At 43.9% G+C, this 21,945-nt stretch overlaps 2 protein-coding genes across 3 annotated transcripts in view; both read right to left on the minus strand.

Moving 5' to 3' along the window:
- Positions 1–36: 36 nt before the first annotated feature.
- Positions 37–14,625, minus strand: CRTAM (cytotoxic and regulatory T cell molecule; the record flags this gene model as incomplete). Its single annotated transcript, XM_082330669.1, has 12 exons — positions 37–167; positions 905–988; positions 1,373–1,519; positions 1,932–2,036; positions 2,546–2,617; positions 3,981–4,046; positions 4,176–4,247; positions 4,813–4,983; positions 8,023–8,154; positions 8,365–8,517; positions 11,128–11,274; positions 14,577–14,625. The coding sequence occupies 12 exons, from the start codon at positions 14,623–14,625 to the stop codon at positions 37–39; spliced, it is 1,329 nt and encodes a 442-aa protein (XP_082186795.1).
- Positions 14,626–16,729: 2,104 nt separating this feature from the next.
- The window catches only part of UBASH3B (ubiquitin associated and SH3 domain containing B), a 76,756-nt gene continuing 71,540 nt past the window's right edge, over positions 16,730–21,945 (minus strand). For both annotated transcript variants that reach the window (XM_082330606.1, XM_082330607.1), the window contains exon 14: positions 16,730–21,821. In XM_082330606.1, the coding sequence (XP_082186732.1) occupies positions 21,684–21,821 (138 nt within the window). In that variant the 3' untranslated portion in view covers positions 16,730–21,683. The remainder of the gene's footprint in view (positions 21,822–21,945) is intronic.

The raw sequence follows: 21,945 nt of genomic DNA on the forward strand, positions 1-21,945 counted from the left end.
AGTGGTGTTTCTGCACATCGTACAGATTTCCCATTGCTATACATCCGTTTCCTTTCCACATCCATACAGTTTCTCACTTATTGCAATGTTTTGGTCTCTTGGATTCTTCTGCGTTGTTTCCACATACCCTTCTGTTACATATTGCATGTTGGACTTCTGATTGACAACTGGAAGGTAAACACACATTTATTACTGATTTTGTAAAGGGGAGGTACCTGCATGGTTTAAATATTTTGTATTTGAAAATATTTGAAAAAGAAAGAAAGTTTTGAAAATATTTTGACAATAATTATGAGCCACTTTCTCTTTTAATACAGTTTAGGTGCTGCAATAAACTCATGTTGAAAGACGTTGGCAAAGTTCCCTCATTTTTGCCACGTGGGCTTATTCACCTGCCGAAAGCTGCCCTTGTTTAGACAAAAGTCCAAGCGTGGAGCAGAAATACCCCAGCTGAGGAGGCTGACAGGCCTGCCTCCGTCTGTAGTCACTGGCTGAGGACAGGACTGATGAAGCACTGATGTTTTGGTGGTGGTGAGATCAGGTAAGAGCCATTCAGGACAGTTTAACAATAGTAGCATTCCTCGTACATACCACGCGTATTGTTTTTATTAGTGCTTCAGTAGATTATATTTAGAAAATTGATAAGCCCATTGTGATTATCCGGTCTAACCTATCAAATAAAAAGGAATGATTTTCATTCTGTACGGTTCTGCATCACTCTTGCTGAAGCTGTAATATCTGTGGTGGACGTCTGGCTAGGAAAGGTTTAGGTTTAGAATATTCAGATTTAAAAGACGCAATTTGCAAATATCTCTGTACGGTAAGATTGACTGCAGTCTGCTCTGGCTGTGGTCAGTAGCAACGCTCTAGCAGGAATTAGTTTATATTGGTTAAAGCTTTTTACCGTGTCCGTTCTTCTCATGGCCTGGACTGTCTTCATTAGATTTGGATTTATAACTCTCCAGTGTCTGCTCTGAAACATCATTTTCTGTGCAGAAAACAAATGTAATTAACATGATGAGATTTTTTTCCATGACTCTTCCTCACTCTCTGCCTTGAGCATAAAAATCCTGAGAGACTAGTTATAAAAGGGGGGTTCAATCATCCTGACCATCTAAGAGATGTGCCTAAGACAACGATTTCGTTGGCTTTTGTGGCACCTTGCGTCAGCTGAAGCGTGGCCCAAGGCCATTAATTACAGGGACTCTTCAATGGTTGTTTGCAACAAGTCACAGTCGCTGTCTATGGGAGAAGGACATCTAATCGGCGGCTGGAGGAGCCGTTTCTTGTCTCTGCTTAACAGGCTCCTCAGCTCTCCAGCCCCTCTGAATAAAGCAGCATCAGCAGTTGCTCGGACAGGGCCATCACCCACCTCTTTTCCACACTCCATGAGCTTTTTTCAGCTTCCTCATAAAAAGCAGCACAATGATGAGCAGCACGAAAATCAGAGCAGCCACCAAGATTGGCAGCAAGAGATTACTCTCCTTCTTTTTGATGCCTTCAGATTTCAGATCTTGCTCTGTAAAAGAGGCAGGTGTATGTTTGTTTTGTTAAATAGCTTCCTGTGAGTCTCTGGTAATTAAGACAAGGACGATATATCTTGGACCAGGCCAGATGAACATGGTGGGAGAGCAGAAGTCACCTTATTGGACTTAATTTTAGGACGTGAGGTAAAATTTTTTCTTCTTGTGTGAACAAGAAAAACTGATGAAATCAGTGGACTTGTGCTCTGGCACAACAAACAGTAAAATTTAGCTTTTTTCTAGATGATAAAAATGGTTGTGTTTCTGTGGTCCCTCCCCAAGACTGCAAGCCAGCATTACCCTAGTGTACTGATAAAAGGTTTGGAGGTGGATACGTGGTCAGAGAGAACCAGCTTGGTGTAAGAAAGCCCACTGCATGTTTGGAAGCTGTCATTAAAGAGCTCGTACCAAAGGTGATGACGGAAATCACAGTTACATTTTCACTTGGTAGTGGGGCTTCTGTCCTGGAAAGTTCCTCTTCTGTGACATTGTCATTGAATGCTATTTCAGTCCCTGGAGGAATGGAAAGGAGAACAGTATTTCTCTGAAGGGCAAAGAGATGCTTAAGAAATGCATATTTTCCCAGCAGCTTTGAAGTCCAGGGCTCCTGGTAGTGCAGCAGAAAGGGACTTCTGGAGCCCTTGACTTAAAGCTTTGTGCTCACTTCCTCAACACTGTGTTTCATTTTAATCTGAAGACCACCTAAGCTTTAGGAATAGAAAATCCTCAGAGTCTCTTACACATTGTAGAACTCACTGGTTCCCATTTACAGCCAAATTAAAACAAAGCTGTGCTTTGACACTTTGGTCATTTGGGGGCTTTCCCTGTCCATCGGTTTGCTTCATTTGCTTGCAAAACCAGGAGTGAGCATGTATCCTTTTCCTTAAAGCAGATATTTGTTTGGTATTCATATCCCTGACCACTCTTTTACTGTCTGCATAGCTGACAGCAGTGCAGTCACCCAGAGTGAGAATCCCCGTCCTTTGCCGCGACCACCCACGTCTGACGATGCAAGGTCGTACCGGTGGGGACACGGTAACTCGACGAACCCGCCGATTCTTCCTTTCCTGCGGCAGCTGGCGTTACTTCGGACCCTGCGCAAACAGAGGCGAGCTCTGACTTTCTTATGCCCACAGACAATATATCTTTGTATAACTAACATTGATTTGTAAAATTGAAATGATAATGCGTTCTGTGTCTACCCAAACTTTACGTTCATAAGGGATTTTCTTCCTTGTCAGGTATGTAAGCGCACCTTAGGACGAGAGGAACCGGCCTCGAGCTGCGCCAGGGGAGGTTTAGGTTGGACATTAGAAAAAAACGTCTTCACCAAAAGGGCGGTCAGGCCCTGGCACAGGCTGCCCCGGGAAGGGGTTGAGTCCCCATCCCTGGAGGTATTTAAAAGACGGGTAGATGTGGCGCTTAGGGACATGGTTTAGTGGTGGGCTTGGCAGTGCTGGGTTAACAGTTGGACCTGATGATCTTAAGGGTCTTTTCCAACCTTAACGATTCTATGATTCTAGTGAAAGTCCTGTTAGAAGAGTCAAGCTTTCAATGTATGTTTATCAACATACTTACGAATTGTTTATCAGGACATAGCCATTCTGCAACATTTGTAACCACTGATGTAGCACTTTTAAACAACTATAAACAGAGAGTTTGTGTATTTCTAAAGCAACCGATTGATTTTTCACTGCAGGTCCCGTCTCACTAAGCAGGCGCGTGTGCCCACCTCGGTGGGTTTTGGCCAACTGATTTGGGCAATGGAGCTCTTGATTCTTCTGCTGGAAACGGCTCCTCAGTTCAATAGCTGCAAGCTGCAGCCTGCTATATGCACAGATAACCGCTGTTGCACAGTGCCACCTAGTGCAACTGGCCAGAGAAATCCCAGCCTGGGCTACACACCCTGCTGTGACAGTGGCCGGCCTGGCTGCTGCTGCTAATGCTGATGTTCTGCATCTAACGAGAGAGACTGGGCCTTCACGGCTGTAAAACGGAGGGCTCCCCGCACAAGCGAGAAATGCTGCGTTTTATGTTACGTGCTTGCTGAATGTAACGCTGTTCTCGGTAGCATTTCTGTCCTGGTTTGGTAAATTCATGTAACTTCGGCCAAACTTACAAGTAGATGTGACATCTGGTTGCAGGTTTTGCTGGGTTGGTGTTGACACTGAGCTGGTAACTACTGGATCCTCTGGTACTGCAGGAGGGATGGCTGGTTGTTCGGGTCCTAAAGGAACCCCCCCCAAACACAAGACAAAATCAGAAGACGCGCTTTGCCATTGAACTGATCCTTAAAAACCCAAACCTGCCCTGTATGCTCCATACTCCGGACTGTTCGGGTGCTCTGTCTGATCAGTGGTTAGACTTACAGTCCTACCCTCCCACCTTCAGCTTCCCTGTCCTCTGAATGTATTTAACACTATGAAATGAGGAGAGAAATGAAAGTGAAACCCTTACCAGTCTGCTGTGGGTAGCTTGAAGCGGAGGCTGTGCTGCTGTTCAGATCTGACACTGCTGCGGTCACTGGGGAAAAAACAGAGCGGTTCTGAGGGCTGTGCAAAATGTCCCTCGGTGCTGATGGCAACTGGTGATAGCTGCTGTGTTTGTCTGACCCGGGCACTAATGAAAAGAGGCCAAGCCGTTAATGCCTACCTGTAGATTGCTGATTCTCAGGGACACGTGTATCCACCTCTAGCGCAGCTGGTGAAGGACTTGTTTTTGTCACTGAAAAAAACCAACAGTACAACTTTCAGAGCACTTTATGAGCATTTTTGGAATCAAGCAATCTAAGGAAGAATGAAGTAAGAATAATTAGATCCATCCTAAACGTGAGTAAATAGGCGGAAGGCAAACTCCACTCTGAGAATTATTAGACAGGCAACTTCAGTGTTAATTTACGATATTTACACGCTGCTAGCTTTCCAGGTGGATGTGTCTAATACACAGAAGGCATGGGAAGCTCACAGCTTTTTGAGAACATAAACTTTGAGTTATCTTTAAAGCTTTAGGACAAACATCACCTGAATTCTAGCAGCAGCACTGGGGAACAGACCTGCCTGGCCTGCTGTGGCTTAATGTTTAATGAATTTTAAGGTAGTTAAGAAGCAGGAAAAAGCCCCAGAATCTTAGTTTGGAGTTCCTTTTGCCCCAGGTAGCCCTCTCATTTAAAAATAGATTCCACACATGGAGCAGTAGACTATGGGCTTCAGCTTTGCATATGTATCTGCATAACTGTCACCACTTCAGAGCGGTAAAATGGGATAGCCTCTGCTGAAGGAGCCTGCAGTACCCGTCCTAGGGAGGGCCTCAAACTGGAAAGACGCCATCAGCTGCTCTCCTCTTAGTGCTCGGTGGCGAACGATGCAGCTGGCTGTTGAACTGGGCCCATAGGCGAGGACTGTCAGCGTGCTGGTTGTGGTCCATTTCTTCCCATCAGCTTCTAACTTGTGCGTAGTGTCACCTATACACCCATTGGAAGAAAACATTTAAGTGCTTTCTAGTCAAGAGCAATTTAATGAAAAACCTTCCAGGCGCAATCTGCATTACTTTGCTGTGCTAAAGCAGCACCTGATTACTGTGCACAAGTGGTTCATTGTGTAAATGGATTACATGGGAGCCCAAAGGCAGCAAGGTCATGTTTTCTTCCTCGGCAGTTGTTTAAGTGCAGACCTCGCTGCACCTCCTGCGCTCAACCCGAAGCCTCTGCTCGGTTTCATGACTCACGTGGGGAAATTCCCCTGCAGCGCCCTGCAGGACCACGGTGAAACGTCCAAACACCCACCGGCACTTTTGGTCCTTACTGAATGGAATAAATTGCTTTGCTGTGTGCCACAGCCATGCAGGGCCTGCAGCAGGGAGCCTCGGGGCAAGGACCTGCCCTTTTGCAGCACAACCGACATCTAAAAAAGTTCTGATTCTGCTAGGTGGTATCCAAGGGCATTGAGTGTGTGTCTTAGTAGCTGTGGATTTGTTACCCCAAACATAAAAAGAAGTTGTTAAATTTGTATTGATGTACAATATTTACATTTGCAATAAATAAACATTGGTACAACTCCATTAAATCCTGGACAAGTCCTCCATCATCCCTACAATGCAGGTTTGACTCTTCCCCTTTTGCACCTGGCGGAAGTTAAACCCCAAGATTAATTCCCTGGCCCTAATGAATTAGAGAAAGCCAGGTAACTTGTCTGATGTGGTTCCTAGTCCTCTAAGTAATACTGACTTCTACTCATTTATACGATATGGAAAAATAAAGATGTATTTCATGTGACACAAAGAGATGTGTTTGAATAGCTCTGGTGGAGAGGGAGGTTTTTTCAGACGTTTACCTTAAATGCCCATGGTAGCACAATAATTTCTACTGTCTGTTTACAATGTAGAGGTTCTCTGGAAACAAACTGCTGCTTTCTCTTGATCTGTTACCCTTGGTAACACCCTTATTTCTTAAATGAAAGAAATTCCTTGTTTCCAAATTAGCCTTTACAGATAACTTGCTGTACCACACAGACCAGTGTTTCTCAACCCTCTTTTCCATCCCCAGCAGGGTCACGTAAGAGCTCAAAAGGATTTCAAAGTGTTTTTCCTAGGAAGGAAATAATCTTTGTCAGCAACAGCTCAGTAATTACAGCCTGTTCGCCCCTGCTGAGCCCTGGTGGAACTGAGGTGCTGCCAGTAATTAAGATGTATTAGCTATTTTATAATTAGTATAAATATTTGCAGTAAGTGATTAAAGCTGAGAATGGAAGGGAGAGAAAGGAGTGTTACTCAGTCACCTGCAAAAAAAAAAGGAAAGGCACATGCAGAAAGTGTGAGAAACACTGAATTAGGACAGTTATTTTTTCCTTTCAAACATTTGGTGTCTGCCACAAGCAGGCCACATGTGAAATCAGCACCTCTTCATGCAAATATTCCTTCCTCCGAAAACCAGCCACCGATGGAGCCAACCAAACAGACCCAGCAGAGGCCCTGTGGTGCTTAATTGCGTTCCCAGGTGCCTGTGGGTGGAAGGTCTGGTAGTTCTCACTGGTACGGCTTGCTCTAATGGCTGGCTGGGTTAGTGCTACAAAGGCAAGGAGGAGATAAAGGTAAGGATAGGTTTTTGTTAAAATAAGTGGAGAAATGCACGATGGGCTTTATGTCTTGTGGGAGGTGTTTAGTGTCTGACTTGTGTGCTGTGATGTTACAAGTAATATACTTTATCAGGCCAGAACTGAGGTTGTTTCAAGTTTAAGGAAGTACCTGTTTTTAGAAGGACGCTGGGAAAAATGTATATAAAAACTTAGAGGTGACATATTACTTCCCTGAGCTCTTCATAACTTCACAGCTGGTATTCCCCCAAGCCCCTACAGTCACACACAGCCTAGCTCTTCCCAAAGACATGCAGGATTTTAGAAACTGCTTTTCCAAGACCCATGCACTGCTCCAGAGCACCTTTCCCCCTGCGGTCACAGATAGCTCTGCCCTGGCTTTCATGTGGCTCGCTTGCCAGCTATGCTACTTCCCCTGAGTGCAATTCCTTTAAGCGTAGGGCTTTATGTGGTTGCATTAATGCCTGTGTATCTGGCAGTCTAGGTTTCTTTCTTTAGTCTTGATTTCTAGCTATATTCAGGGCAGCACACTTCTCTGTTGCTTTCTAGAGCTCTTAGTTAAAAAAGCCATCTTGCGGGGGGGGAGCATTATAGGCTAAGCTTTGAATATGTTGCTTGATGATACAAAATACAAATAAGAACTTGTCAATACGTGAAAGAAAATACATTTGCATCTATGGGTATTTTCCTCACACTTTGATATGGATGTGCATTTCCTCTCCACTGTGCTACAGTTACAGCTAATAAGGTGGTTATCATTAGAAGATGGCCCTCAAAGCAGCTGTTTATATAGTACACAAGTTAAACTGAGCTACGTGGTGGCTCTGTTCCTCCTCACATGTGTCCACCCAGGTGTGTGCAGACTCTCACCAGGGAGAGCCTCACGGGGCGGCACGGGCTGTGTTTCCTGAGCTCTCCTCTTGCTTCTGCTAGAGAGCTGCCTGGCGCTGAACAGATTAGCGAGAGAGAAAGGCTGCTGGTGTGCGGGTGAGCTGCTCAGCGAAGCTGGGGAAAATCTGCCTACTCGTCCCAACATGGGAAACAGTTATAATGGATTTGTTAACTGACTTTATACTTGGGCTTTGAAAACTGTGCCTCCAGAGTTTTGGTTTCATTTTGTTTCAGTGGAATTTCACTCCAGACTCTCAAGGGATTTTGGTGCCGAGTGCTGTTGCTCTGCACTGAATGTGAGCAAAGCAGATGAGCCCTCTCCCTTGCACAAACACTGGAATTTAGCGCTGACTTTTCTCCAACCCGGCACTGTGGGGGCCAAGTTGTACTAAATGAGTGGAGGATGAGCGGCAGTCCCAGCTGATGTGTTGCAGGTGTTTCACCCTCCAGTATTTTTAAATGTGCCCAAGGCTGATAAGAAGAAATTGTTAGTAATCAATCCCTAGTCCTTCAACACTTACCAGGGAGCTCTATCCCGTTGTCCAACAGCCAGGTAATCTGGGGCTGTGGTTTACATCCTTGGGTATGGCAAGACAGTGTAATGCTTCTTTCTGTGTCTTGGGATACTTCCAGTACTGGATTAGAAGGAGCAGCTGCAGCAAGAAGATTTAGAATCAGTTATAGTACATCTTTCTACTTGGTTTTATGAATGGCTGCATACATAGCATCATTTGGGGGGACTGATCTAAGACCGGGATTATCTTGTGTTAAGCCCCATACAATTGCATGCAAAAATGCAGGTCTGGAGTTGAGGAGCTGGCTTTGTTCTGCTCCTCTGGAGCAAAGCAGGTGAAGGAACTTACCTAACACCTCAACAGTCTTGTTCTTGCTTTTGAACGGGGTGCCGTAGTAGAAGCATTTATATACGCCTTCGTCGTACACTGTTACGTTAGACAGTTGGATGGATAATTCATCCTTTGAATAATGGATAAGTTTGTACCTCTGATCCCTTAAAGCTGTAAGGAAAATAAAACCCAGCATGCTATGCGTGTTGGTACATAAGAGGAAGACAGATAATCAAAGCAGTAATGAATGAGGATAGTTTTCTTTATTGCATTTTTTTAATGCATCAACACTTGACGTAAGGGAGCAGTTCTAGCACAAAGCATTCCTAGTTGGTGCGGCGCTAGCGCAGAGGCAGCAGTGAGCTGAAGAAGGGGACGTGTGCTGCCAGCAGCGAAAATGTCATGGTTTTTCTCGTTTTTATTTTCGGGGGGCCTTATTCCTGTGTTCCCAGGTATTACAGCAATTTGGGTTCTTTAAGTGTCTAGATGGATAAATATAAGCAAACATCGGAGGGTGAGAACATGATACGTGATCAGAAAAGTAATATGACCTTTGAGTACAGAGCATAGATGCGTGAACTGAGGACCTTTCTCTTCCCCATTCCCTAAGCCTTTATTTGGCCTTGAAAAAATCACTTCCCCTCTTCGGGTGTATTTTGTGATATATAAATGAACACTATGGTCAGCACACACCTCTTTATTAACTGCTTATTAATTGGCTGTTTTGCTTCTCCTATCCTTGCCTAATTACCTTGATTTTAATGAGACCATCTCGTAGGATATCTGTACTCTGCTATACAGTCCCCTTTCTCTCTCTCAACTTTCTAGTCTTTGCTTCGTTCCTCCCGCTGGTTGACCCCTGGGAGTCCTCAGGGTCAGGCCAGCAAGTCACATGGACTTTTCCCACAATTGCAGCACAGAAAGTGTAACTTTCTGCCCTTAAATGGAACTGAAACTGGAGATGCGTATCAGTCATTAGGGAGAAAAAGATTTTTATTTTTTTAGCTGAGGTCTTGTAAAAATGCAGAGTTGGGAGAAAATCACAGCAGTACTATAATTTATGGAAATGATTAAATATTAAAGGATTTTGAAATCACCATGATGAGGGACTTGTAGCTAGCTTGTCATATTTTTAGCTACAATGAGGCTGGAGGGAACTGATTCACAAAGTGGTTTATTGGAGAAGCAATATGACAGAGACTCACAGTGGTGATTCAGAATAAAAAATGAAAATGTCCATGCATAATGTAAAGCTTGGTTACTCTCTAAATGAGGACTGTTTTCTTCTGTGTTGTAAAAGGAAAAAAAATCAGTGTGTCTGACTTATCAAGGATCCAAATACTTTGCAAACACTTTGTGGGTGTTATAGCATGTGTCTTACTGAAGGATAATTGTGGGATGTTGAAACTATGGGCTGAATCCTCTGGTGATCCAAGACAGATACTGTTTTGTTCATTTGGGTTAGATTCTGCTCCTATAGATAGCAGTGGATATGTTCCTCCCCCAACCTTATTAAATTGCTGTGTCAACTCAGTAAAACTAAGCATCAAAAGGGTTAGAGCCATTAAAAGATGGAGATGCCATAGAGAACTCGCATAAATGAAGGGATTCTTGCTACTGGCATCTACCTCTAAGGTGTAAAATACTGAGAACCTACATATATGTCAAAAATAGAGATAACTGATGGAGAGGGGAATTCCTCCTAGGTCTTGCAGTTTGTAGGTGCAATTAGACTAATAGACTGCAGCAGGAGAGAGGAACCCCTGTCATAGCCTGCTGTGGGTTTTGGAAGCCTGGATGTCAAAGCAGCACAGAGCAGGTTGCAATAGCCCTGTTTCCCATCTTGATTAGCTGTTGGTGGCTCAGCACTGAGGTTTTTTGGATCCCATTTGAATCTAATGGTTCATATTCATTACACTGAGAGTACTGAACTCGGGATCCTGGATTCCACAGGAAACAGTTCCTAATATACATATATGCATGAGTAATTTAAAATTGCTACTGAACACTCATCCCACTTGCTCTTGTAACTGAGTAAATAGGAGCAACAGTTACTCATGACATTTTCCATTTAGAAATATTGGCAATACTTGTGGGAAATATTAGTAGGCTGGTTTGATGCAGGTGGCAAGACCTGGTGGCTGAGGTTCCTGTGCAGTTTCAATGGGAGTTGGGTACCCAACGTAATTTGGATAAACCCCAGTCACTATTATCATTCAAGCCTAAAGGCTTTAACAAGCAGGGATGCTGACTTGGTACTGTACATATGGGGGAGACTAAGGCAGTCCTCATCTTGCAGAGCTGTTGAATTTGGACCAACAAGAGGAGAGATAAGGACAGAGAGGCATGAGGTGTAGGGAGTGGAAAGGAACATGGTAATTGTAACTTTGGCTTTGTCAGCACATATTAGAATTCACTGCTTGTTTTCTAAAAATTTCCTCATGACGCACTACATTGAATTCCTTGATGAGCAGAAGAGTACCCAGGGCTTTCAGGCATGTCCACTCCTGTCTCTCTTGTAGCGCAAGAGTGGGGTTTTGTGCTAATCTCTTGGTGCTGGTGGTAAGTACAGTTCATTGCTAAAAGCTCTAGTGCCAGACCACTCTTGGGGGGGTTTCCATTTCATCAGCTTCCTGCCAGAAAGGGGCTGAACGTAAAACCGTCTCGAGCGGTGGGGTAGCAGGTGAGTCAGACTGGCCATGGGCGGGAGCCAGGAAAGCCCACTTCTGAGTGACCCTCCAGCCTCAGGTGGAAAGCGCTGCCTTCAGTTTTCACACTTACCCCGCTGGGTGTTTAGAAAAATGGCAAACCCGTGAGGGTTTAACCACTGCCGTGCAGAAGCGTCGTCACTGCTGAGGGTGCAACGGAGATTTAGGTCCTCTCCTTCCTTTAGAGTTACGGTTTCACTGCCAACTCCTGGAAAATCCCCTGCCAGAGATGAGGGGAAAAAACAAGTACTAAAATGTGACACGAAGAAAAGCGACAATGTTTCACACAAACCAATATGTCAATTTTCCTTTTCTCAAGGGTGTAAAGGTTTTTCTACATTAGTAAACTTGCTAGTGTGATTGTACTGATATAAATAAATCACAGGCATTAGATAGGTCATCACAGTCACCAGGTAGGACTTGCACCAAAGGTTTCTGATCTTCACCTGCCAGTGCAACCAGATTTAGTTATCGGATGCTATTCCACACAAGCCATTGAAGAATTGACAGCAGACCCTTTTAATGCACGTTCTCCCTGTGTATTAACATGAACATTAATTTTCATTATTCCATGTTCCATTCTGGACCTGTTGAACCTGATTGAGCAGTGAATGATCAACACCTCTGAAAAATGAGGCTTTTTTATTCAGAAAGTGTAATGCTGCAGCTGCTTTGAACTGGCTTGAAACTTCTTTTGCAGGCAGGATCCTCAAACCTGGCCTGGCACAGGTTGCTAAAATGAAATTTCATCCTCTCTCCTCCCAGTTCATTTTACAGATGGGCAGTAAAGTGTGGTTTGTTTTTTTTTTTTCTCTCCAGACATTCTAAGATATAGAATACACTTTGTGAAAATATTTGACGACCTGGAATGAATTGCCTTCTCCAGAAAAAAAGCATGCCCTGGAGAAATAGCTAAGAGCAGCACCTGGGTCAGAGTTAAGTAAATAGGCAGTAAGAGGGTTTTATTTTTCATTCCTATTTTGTGTGTTTTGATTTTATTTTCCAGGTAGCTGTCTGCTGCAAGTTCCTACTGCATACGTGAGCACTGCAGTTTGGGGAAATGAATCTTTCTGGGCTTCAGGAAAGCTTTTCTTTTTCTTAAGAAACATTTTTAAATATACCAGAAATGAAGGTATCGTAGGGCATTCTTGCTGGACCTGATCTTTTACCACTAAAATCAGAGGAAGGACTTGTCTCCCTGTCAGGCAGTAGTTTCCCATGGGGATCTGTTGCCATGCCTCACCCATGAGTTAGGCACATGTGATGTTTCCTGGGCCAGAAGTGGCACGGAAAAATGGTCAGTGATGTAGCTTGGGACTTCACAAATAGCAAATACATCATGGACCTTTTCTCTTTCTTCGCTATCTAATCTTTGGCGTCCATAAGCTTGTAGAAGAGATTTCCTTGTAATATCTCAATATTTTTACTTTTGAATTTGTAAGTATGATGTATGCTGCTTTAGCTAAGAAGAAACTGTGCAATACAGATCTGCTCTCTCTCCTTACTGCACGGTGACAGGAGACACCACAGGCTGGGTTTGACTGAATCGCTGTGCACCAGTGAAGCCCTGTTGAACTTAGAGTGGCCATAACTGATTTACCATCACATATGGCACATCAGTGCCTTTGGCTTATGTTTCCTCTTGATTCCACCTTCATTTCTTAGGGTTAGTGTTTCAGCTGGTTTCTCAGGGCTTGTGCCATGTGGGGGTCATTTGCAGAGGAGGGGTAGAAAAGGAAAACCTCCTTGCGTGGGTTCCACTTGCAAAGACCTGTGTCAGAAGGTGCATGTTGTTAAAGCAGCAGAGGGGGCCTTGTCTGCGGTTTTCCACGGGGCCCTTCTGCGTTTTTTCGTAGTGACGGTTTCCTGTTGCTAACAGCAGCGTGGGGTCTTTCAAGTCACACCTTTTGAGGTGAGAGCAGCCAGACTGAACAAGAAAAGGTGGCGGTGTTGCTTGTTTTTCTAAAACATAAAAAAGCAGCCGCCAGGAGAGAGCATATATGTAATTTCCATGAGAGACCACGGCTTCATTCAGACCATGACTCTCAGGTCAAATTTCCTTCCTTGTATAGGGGGCAGTTTGACGTGGCTGTGGTCTTCAAGCCACTGTAGCCCGCCACAGTACAGTCACCGGGGCGTGGGAGATGCTCCCGTGCCAGCTCCAGAGAACAGTGGTTCTTGTACCGTGTGGAGCGCAGGTGCCCTGGCTACCTGGAAAAATTAGTCTGGCATCAAGTACAGTGATATATCCACCTTCTTGGCAAGAAAGGGCAACAATTTCTTGCTAGAAATTGCAGGATTTAACTGAGCAGAATGGTTCATGCCTCTGGTTGCTATTATTTTAGCCATCAGAAAGTGCACAGAGAACTTGTTGCGGTGATACGCACTCAATGCATCATTTCAGAGTTATCTTTAAAACTGTAGCCTATAGAGACATCCTGTTTAATGAGCTATTTTTGACCTGTGGCCGCTGACCTGCGAGTGGGGGTCTGAATTAATTCTGATGGCCAAGAGCAGCTAGCGGCTGTCAGCAGGTACAAATTCATCGTGCAGGAGTCTGCAGCAATACTGGGGGAAGAGGGGTTGTACGCTCCGAGTGGAAGCTGCTGATCTGGAGCAAGTCTAAAGCATACTGCAAGTGCTAGTTCAGCTAGAATATAACTGACAGCTCCTTAAGGCCTGGCTTCTGTTAAACACAATCAATGGTAATAAAATATCCTAAGCATACAGTATTACAGAATGCTTTGTCGCTGTTTAGACACTGAGATTTGATTTGGCCTCTGTTAACAAGACCTTCGTGTGTGAAAGTATTAGCGAAGTGTCAGCAATAGTACTGCTATGGTTTCTGCTCCAGCATTTGTTAAGAAGGGAGAGGGACTATTGCTTCGGCCAGCACCGGGCTCGTGCATGCATTCGTCCTGCAAAGACCAGGAGCGAAGCCTGCAAGAACCCTGAGCTGTCTTGCTGCTTTCCTCATTTAAATCTTTCCCTACTTGACATGGTCAAATATAAATCTTTCACACTCTCCTGTGCATGAAAGACAGGAGATGAGCAAAGCAGGTATAAGCTACATCTTCTAGTAGGAGTAAGGAGATTGAGCATTTAAAGTGCTTTTCATTTTCAAAGTACTTTGCAAGTGCTTTCTAAATTACTCTGACTCTATATTAGCCTCTTTCTACACAATACATGAACAAAGGCATACACAGATATCCAAGCCATGGAGAGTAAGCAGTGATCCACTGTCCAAATTTAAGGGTGAATCTTTTGATTTCCCAACACTTTGCCATCCCAAGCATGCTGACAGCTGCTAGGAGGTGAATTGACCTCATCTATACTGAGTTTAGGAGTCAGCTGGAATTCAGCACCAGTGTGCTTTGGAAATTGGGTGACAATACAGCATTGTCAACAAGAAAACAACAGCAGCAAAGCTGCCTTGCGTGTTGCTGCAACTCTGGAAATTGAGTTCTCCAAGCTGGACTGCTCGCAAAGGGGAGATCACGTAAGACAACGCGTATTGCTTACCTTGCATCAGGAACAGAGCCGCGATGTGTAGCACCCCGGTGAAAGTCATGTTGCAGTGTGGGCGCAGGCGGTCTGTGCTGACTTCCTCTCTCTGCCGGGGCCGCTGTGCAGCCGGTCCCTTTTCAGCACGGAGGGAGCAGATTTACCATGACTTCATCACTGCTGGGGTCTCTGCCTTCTTTCCTTCTCTCTGTTGTTCCACTCTCTTCTCCCCCCGTCTCATGTTTCCCATGTGTTGGCGACTGCTGAGAAATCGATGAGCTCACAGGTCCCTAAAATAAAACTGGTGGGTGACAGGATGGGGGACGCTTCACCTTGCACCCCCTCCAGCTCTGTCTTGCTCAGCATCCGTGCGGGGGAAGAGATGTATTTGGGGGGAGCAGGTAAAGGTGAAGAGAAACGTGGCCCTGGGGTAGCCCCACCAGGGACCCCTGCTGCAGTGATCCGACAGGTGCACTGTGTGTAGGATTTAATTCCCCAAGATGGGGAGACACTCAGGAAGGCAGAGCATATTTGGTGGACATCACTGTAGCGCAGTAATTGGCAAGGTTGCTTAAATCTCTGGAAAAATAGTCTTGTGTCACTCTGCGTCTTGTACCGCCGCATCCACGGGAGGTTTGCATTGCTCTGCTTGCGGGGATCCAGGCAAAACAAATAACGAGAGAAAGGTAATTCGCTGTGTGCGGTTTGTGGCTCTCCGGGGAATGAAGAGTATTGGTGAGGTGGTTGTGAAAGGTTCGCTGAGCACCGAAGCACAGGGCGGAGGGATGACTACATCAAGGAGGTCCCAGAGGACCGGTGGCAGAATCTGGGTTTCCCGTGTCCCCTCGCAGGTCTGATTATTTCGGGAGCAATCTGGGGCATAGCAAAGCTTTTTGTGTCTCCTGGATGTGTGATGTCCAGTAACATCACAAAATTTATGTGATGATGTACATTTATGATGTAGCCACGTGTGCTGATTTCCAAAAAGGCTTTGGCAGATCCTCTTCTGGCACTTCTCTGCAACTGCCCAACATTTACTGCAAAGGACTAATACTGTCAAAATGAGCTGACTTTAATAAGATAAGAAATATGGCTTAAAAACTGTGTGCATTTGCAGGACATGGGTTTGAGTGAACTGGGCAAAATGGTTAATTAGAAATACATTATGCATTTCACTTCTAATGTTTTAGAAGCTGTTTCCATTAAACTTTCAGGTGCATGGAAGTGTGTCATTCTATTAGTGTACATTTGATAAAAGCTATGGCTTTTATGTTAATCATAATATAACCAGTTTTACTGGAAAACAGAGCTGTAGGCCATAAAGTTTAAGGTAGATAGTTGGTTTGAAAAGGAAGAGTCTCACTGACTGATAAAACTACTGCTGGATTAAAAAATCCAGATCAACAAAGAAGGTATGTGTTGTAAAGGTAAGCATTGCTTTGGTTTAAAAGTTGTGCTTCCAGTTCCACACATGTAAACCTGACAGTAAAATAACTCTGGGGGAAAAAAGCCCTCAAGCAGCAGAGACACTGAAGCCACCTGCCTCCAACCCAGAGGGAAAACTCAGGCCCTGTGCAGTAGAAGGAAAACCAGACTTGAGATCGTTTTGTGCCATCTGCTGTCAAATAAATGAACTTCATCTTCAGTGGAGGGAAGAAAAATGTAGCTCAAATTCCCCTTTCCCCTTGATGCTTCTGAGGCTTACACCCCATCGGGGTGGGCATCCCGAAATGGGATGTGGCGAGGGCAGCATTGCAGCCCAAAGTGAGAAACAGCCCTGCCTCCCTTTTCTGTTTCGGGGTCCCAGCACAGCTGTTCTCTGGGCAGACGCCCAGTACAGGCGTTTTTCCTCCCTCCATCTTGCTGGAGCCACTGCAAATGTTGCTGAGGTGCACCCCAGCAATGCACGGGCCCCTCTGAAGGAGCACTTCATTGAAGGTCTGTGTCCGAATATTCACTCTGGCAAAGTCCAACACGCTTGAGAGGAAAATTTAAATAGGAAGGGCAAGGTGTGGGTGCGTGGCATCTTTATTAAATCATCTACGAGACATTTTTGTCCGACTTCCGAGAAATCCATTTAATGTCATAAGCAAATTAAAATGCAGTGGTTGTTTTAACAGTTGTTAGCACTTGAAACTGAGATTAAAAACAACCAACCAACCCCCCCCCCAAAATAAAAAAATACAGATGTCACAGGTAATTACAGCTATTTTTGGCAATACAATTATTGGTTTTTTTAAACAGCAAACATTTTTCTCAAATAAATACAATCTGCTCACACTAAAAAACGTAATAAACAGAATGATACAACAAGTTTAAAATGGAAAAAAAAAAGTATCCATTGATAACATCAAGTTTTAAGAGATGTCCACAGAGAGAAACTTCAGAAAATACATTTTAATGGGAAGTAATAGAAAGGAACTGGCTGTGTATTTTCTGTTATGTAGCATGTATGGTTCATGACTATTCCCCAGGGAACGAGTATTTGAGGAAGTGGTGAGAAGTAGCGATTTAGAGTGTATGCAACCAGTCACACTTACTGCTTAACTTTTTTTTTTTTTTTTTTGTGTTCATTCATTCACCATTTTAAGCATGTCTGTTACCACCGTAATTTCATGTCTATTTTAAAAGTTCAAATAATTTCCTCTATGCTTCGGCTCTTTTTTAAAAACAAAACAAACCACAAACCAAACCTATTAAGGCTCCCTTTCTAAACAATAGTTTTCATATGGAATTTCAATACATTTTAAGTTGTGAAGCATCGCAAACTAATTTCCAGCTCTGGGTTTAAACGAGGGTTAGTCGACTACAGCCTAACTCAACTACCTAGCGTCCCTCTTTTTGAAATGAGCGTGAATATAATCAGACACTAAATTTCACCCAACTTCGGTGTGCATTTCTTAAATTGGGACTGGAAGGGCTCAACCCCACGCAGATATGAGTCCTCCAAATTCCTCATTAAGTCAGCGGCAGGGAGGGGGGAGCAGCCTGCGATAGGACCAGGCTTTGCGGGGCTTCATCCCAAGCCTGAGGAAATCATGAGAAATCTTCCTCTTTCTTTCCCCGGGCTCTGGATCAGGCCTTTGTAAAGACCCATGGGACCCGGAGGGAAAAGTTTACAACCCCTCACACCCAGTGCAGTACGCAGGAGCTAAGCCGAGAGGCCGAGGCTGTCACAGTGCTGTACACAACCCCCTCCCCATCCTCTCACCCCTTTTTTCCAAGAGCTGCAGTTAGCGCACAGGCGACAGTACCCGCGTCCCTGAGATATTGCTACCTGCGGGGCTCAGGGCTGCGGATACAAAATAATATGCTGGGAAATAGTGCTCTAGCATCCCTTCTACCCTCGTTGTTTTGCAGAATTACCGCTTACGTTGCCTTCACTAAAGATAATTCCTGCAGAATTCTTGTAAACAACCACTCATTTGGTGATGTAAATTATCACTTTCATAATAACGTTGATGCTAGAAGCTAACACCATCAGCTGACTTCTTTCTGAAACTGTTCAGGCTGAGTGAAAAGGGAAATACGTTGTTTTTTTTTCTGACGTTATGGCCTGGATCCTCAAGTGTGCATAAACAAGCCAAGCTTTGTTGATTGGAGTTTACACTCACAGAGAACCCGGCTCCACGCTCAGAGGATTTAAGTATTTGGCTGTAGCTGCTAATGCACCAAATGGAAGGGAAACGCGTGAAACTTTAGACCTGGCACCTGCATCCAGCTGGAGAGGTATCCCCAGGCAGAGGCCAAGCCTTGGGGTTGGGGCATGCTGCAGCCCCCTCCCATCCACTTCGCAGGGGGAGATACAAAGTCCGGTGATAAGGGCAAACTGTTGATCAAACCTGAACTTTTTCAAATACCCTGGTTTTGACCTTCTGGTGCCGAGTGCCATCCCGTCAGCTGCTGCTGCGCGAGAATATCGCTCTGCGCTCCGATTCTTGTATTTTTCTAGCCCAACCCTTAAGTTGCAGTTTATGAAAATACTGGATGAACAACTAATTCTTGGCAGATTTCCAGCTTTATTCCTTAATTGGGAAGAGAGGGAAAAATCTAGGAACTGCTATTTGCCTCCTATACCCTAATTAAACTGTTGGGATCTGATGCAGCTCACAGTGAAGGCAAGGAAAAGACTTTCACGCACTTCAGATAGATCAAGTCTCATGTTCTTCTGGGACAAAACACTGAAGTGACATTAAATACACACTAATGAGCAGCAATGGAGTGAAAGTGAAGCAGCAATTGTTTTGTATTCTTAACATCTCAATTAAAAATTTAAAAGAAAGAAGGTGTTTCTTTTATCCCCCAATAAGCCTTATCAACATGAGACTACCTAACACAAAACGCCTATGAGAAATCAAAATGCTAGAAGAAAATAAGATTTTTCTTTCTGAGATTCTTGACACCTGAAAAATCTAATTTGAGATAAGACTACAATTGTCAAAATACTTTCCCAAACATCCAAAAATAGACTTTTTTTTAAAGAAGAGAGTATTTTAACATCTACCTTCTCAAACAGAACACTCTTTTCTATACTACTCTATGCAAAGATCAGCTAGTACAATATTCAAATTGTGCGTTCAGGTTTTGTTCCCCCTCTGTTTCATGCTTCTGTCTAAATAAACTCCTTGTAATGTTGCTTAAATGCAGTAGGACCTGAGCAGCCTCCACTGTTTTGTATAGGCAATATTTGTTGCCTCAAATTAGATCTTACTGGCCCATAGCATGAAGCAAAAAGCAGTTCGGAGAATTACACATGCATCAGTAACCAAATTAGTTTTGGTGTGATTGTCATCTATTTAGTTTTAAACTCTTTGCAAATTTGCAGTGAGTAAGCATGGAGGAAAACAAGCCAGAAATGCTCTTCAGAATGTCTGTACACAGCCAAAAATAGTTTAAATTACAGTTAAAAACTAAAGTGACAGCAGTATAACTGCATGGGAGCAGTTTCTTCTGTCATCTCATAAGTTATCTCCCTGACATTTCGGTATACATCCCTGGTGTAATAATGCACTTATGAATGGCCTACTGTGTATTACATAGTCATAAATGTATAAATAATGGACTATCGTTACGGATCGTGACAATGTATGTATTGCACAGGATGAGCTCTCTGCTGACTCAAAATCTGTACAGAATCTGGTGTACTCTCCCTGGCAAGCTCAATAAAACCCAGAGGCAAAGCTAAGCTAAAACCCCTTAAGATTTGTTACGTCGCAATTGCTGAGTGTTTTGCCTCATTTAGGAAGAAGAAATTGCAGTTTATCACTCCTTATTTGTTCTGACTGCTGAAAGTGCAGCTCAGTCACACCCTACTGGTGAGACCAGCCCTGCCAAAGGCTTGCTAGGTTAAAAGAAACCAACGCAACATCAAACTTTGATCTTGCTATGAATAATAAACCTTTGTCAAAGTCGCGCAGCATAAACTTCTGTGCCATACAAACATTTCAAATGAGGACACTAACACTTTCTGCAGAGGGAAAGCTGGACAGAAGAGGGGTACCTAGGATGCCAGAATTTCTTTCCTGGTACTTCTGAACTTCCCTTTGATGGTATTTGTGGGAATACTCAGCCTTATGGCCCAAATCAAGAAAGGAATACGCCTAAATCTCTTTCATCCCATTTAAGCACATTTTTAAATACCTTCTTAAAGTTAGCCTATGCTGGTAAGACCTGTACAAATGTCTGCAGGAACTCTTTGACCCAAGGCTGATGACTTAAGATAAAACTAATCTAAAAGAAACCTGCTCTGAAGCCAGTTTATACTATAAACTACCCACTGCAGTGTATTTTGCGTTCTCCTGGGAAGCAGCTGGTATTGGGATCTTGCAGGCTGTTGCACTAAGAGGACCCTTCTTCTGATTTCAAAGATTTTAGCTACAGATGGAAACCTTTCTCTTCCCCTTCTCCTCAACATTATCTGTTCCCCCACCAGATAAATGGCATCCTAACAGGCCAAAGCATGTTGCTCCTAAGTTTAAGTGTACTGTTTTTTCAGCTCTGCTTTGTCTTTATGACAGATGGCACTTAGGAATTAAAGAAAAGGAAGCAAAGCATGCAGTGCAGGCTGAATTTCAGCGTCTTTTTGATTTCATCATTACCTCCTGAAGAAAGTTGCTTACTGCAGAACCTCACCAGGGCTGACGGAAGAGCTCACACGGGACAGAAAGCCACCACTGTGTAAATGACCAGCACAAAACCTCAGTATAAAAGGGAAAACCCTTTTTCAAGGTCTTCTGAAGGGAATTTAAATGACACAAAACACTTTAGGCTGGATCTGTGCACAAGGGTGGATTTCAATAACCTAAATAAAGAAAAAAAAAAAAAAAAACAACCCTCAACTTTCTAAATCCTTCAGGTTTGGTTGGAAAAGGCTTGTTTCATCTTCACTTAAAAGAAACTGCTCCCAGTCTTTGTTCACAACAGTGCTGTCTTTTGAGGTGCAAACTTCATCTGTAACTGAGGTGAAATTCAGAATTTTCTTCTGACGTCGATCAGTGTCAATCAATCTTTGCATCCATGGTATGCCCAACACAACCCTTAACACAGTGCTCAAATAGAGGAGAGGAATAATCTGATGCTGCCTGCAGAGGCAATGCTGGACTCTCATTTCCAGCTGATGGTGATACACTTTATGGAAGGTGCTGAGAATTTGGGGGTTGTGAGCAAGGGGGGTCTCAACATGTGCTCCTGAACAAGCCTGCTAATGCTTTGCGAAAATCGTAGTGAAAAAAAACCCCCAGCATCCTAAATACTTAACTTTTACACAGTGCTAGTTGTTTCTAACGCGGTGCAGGGGGCAGTGAAAGTTACTGGTGTTACCAGAACTCCATTCAAGATGGGAAAATCTACCCGTGCTACTGACTAAACTGAGACTCCCTGTGGTGCAAGAGCTTCAACCTGTATTTTAATATTTTTTCCTTCAAATCACTCCCTTTTGTATTTGCCTAGTTGTATATGAGAATTTTTGCATGACTGTGGCTGTGTGAGAGATATGCTAGAACAGCTGTTTGTGTGATCCACTGAACATACTGTGACTATTTTTCCACTGTCAATAAACACAAGAAAGAAGAGACATTCTCCAACGCTTAGAAAGGCCATGGGTTTTCCTTGCTCATGTAGCTTTGCCTATTCTTGTAGTAAGGTTTCTCTCCAGTTAAAGCCTCCAGTTGGTCCGTGTGTGAGAGGGAGGATGGGGGGGTCCGTAAGCTGCCAAACACCTGTATCTCCCAGTTCTTCGCACGAACAAAATCCCAAGTACGGAATCTGTGTGAAGAGAGATGGAAATAAAGGCAATGAGCAGGGATCGAGCTGTGCAAGGAGGGAGCTCCCCTAAGGGCTGAAGTCCTGCTGTCCTACTGAAGCATTTCACTGTCTTCTCTCTCTTTTC

The sequence above is a fragment of the Platalea leucorodia genome (assembly GCF_965183815.1).
Source record: "Platalea leucorodia genome assembly, chromosome: 20".
Classification (NCBI taxonomy): domain Eukaryota; kingdom Metazoa; phylum Chordata; class Aves; order Pelecaniformes; family Threskiornithidae; genus Platalea; species Platalea leucorodia.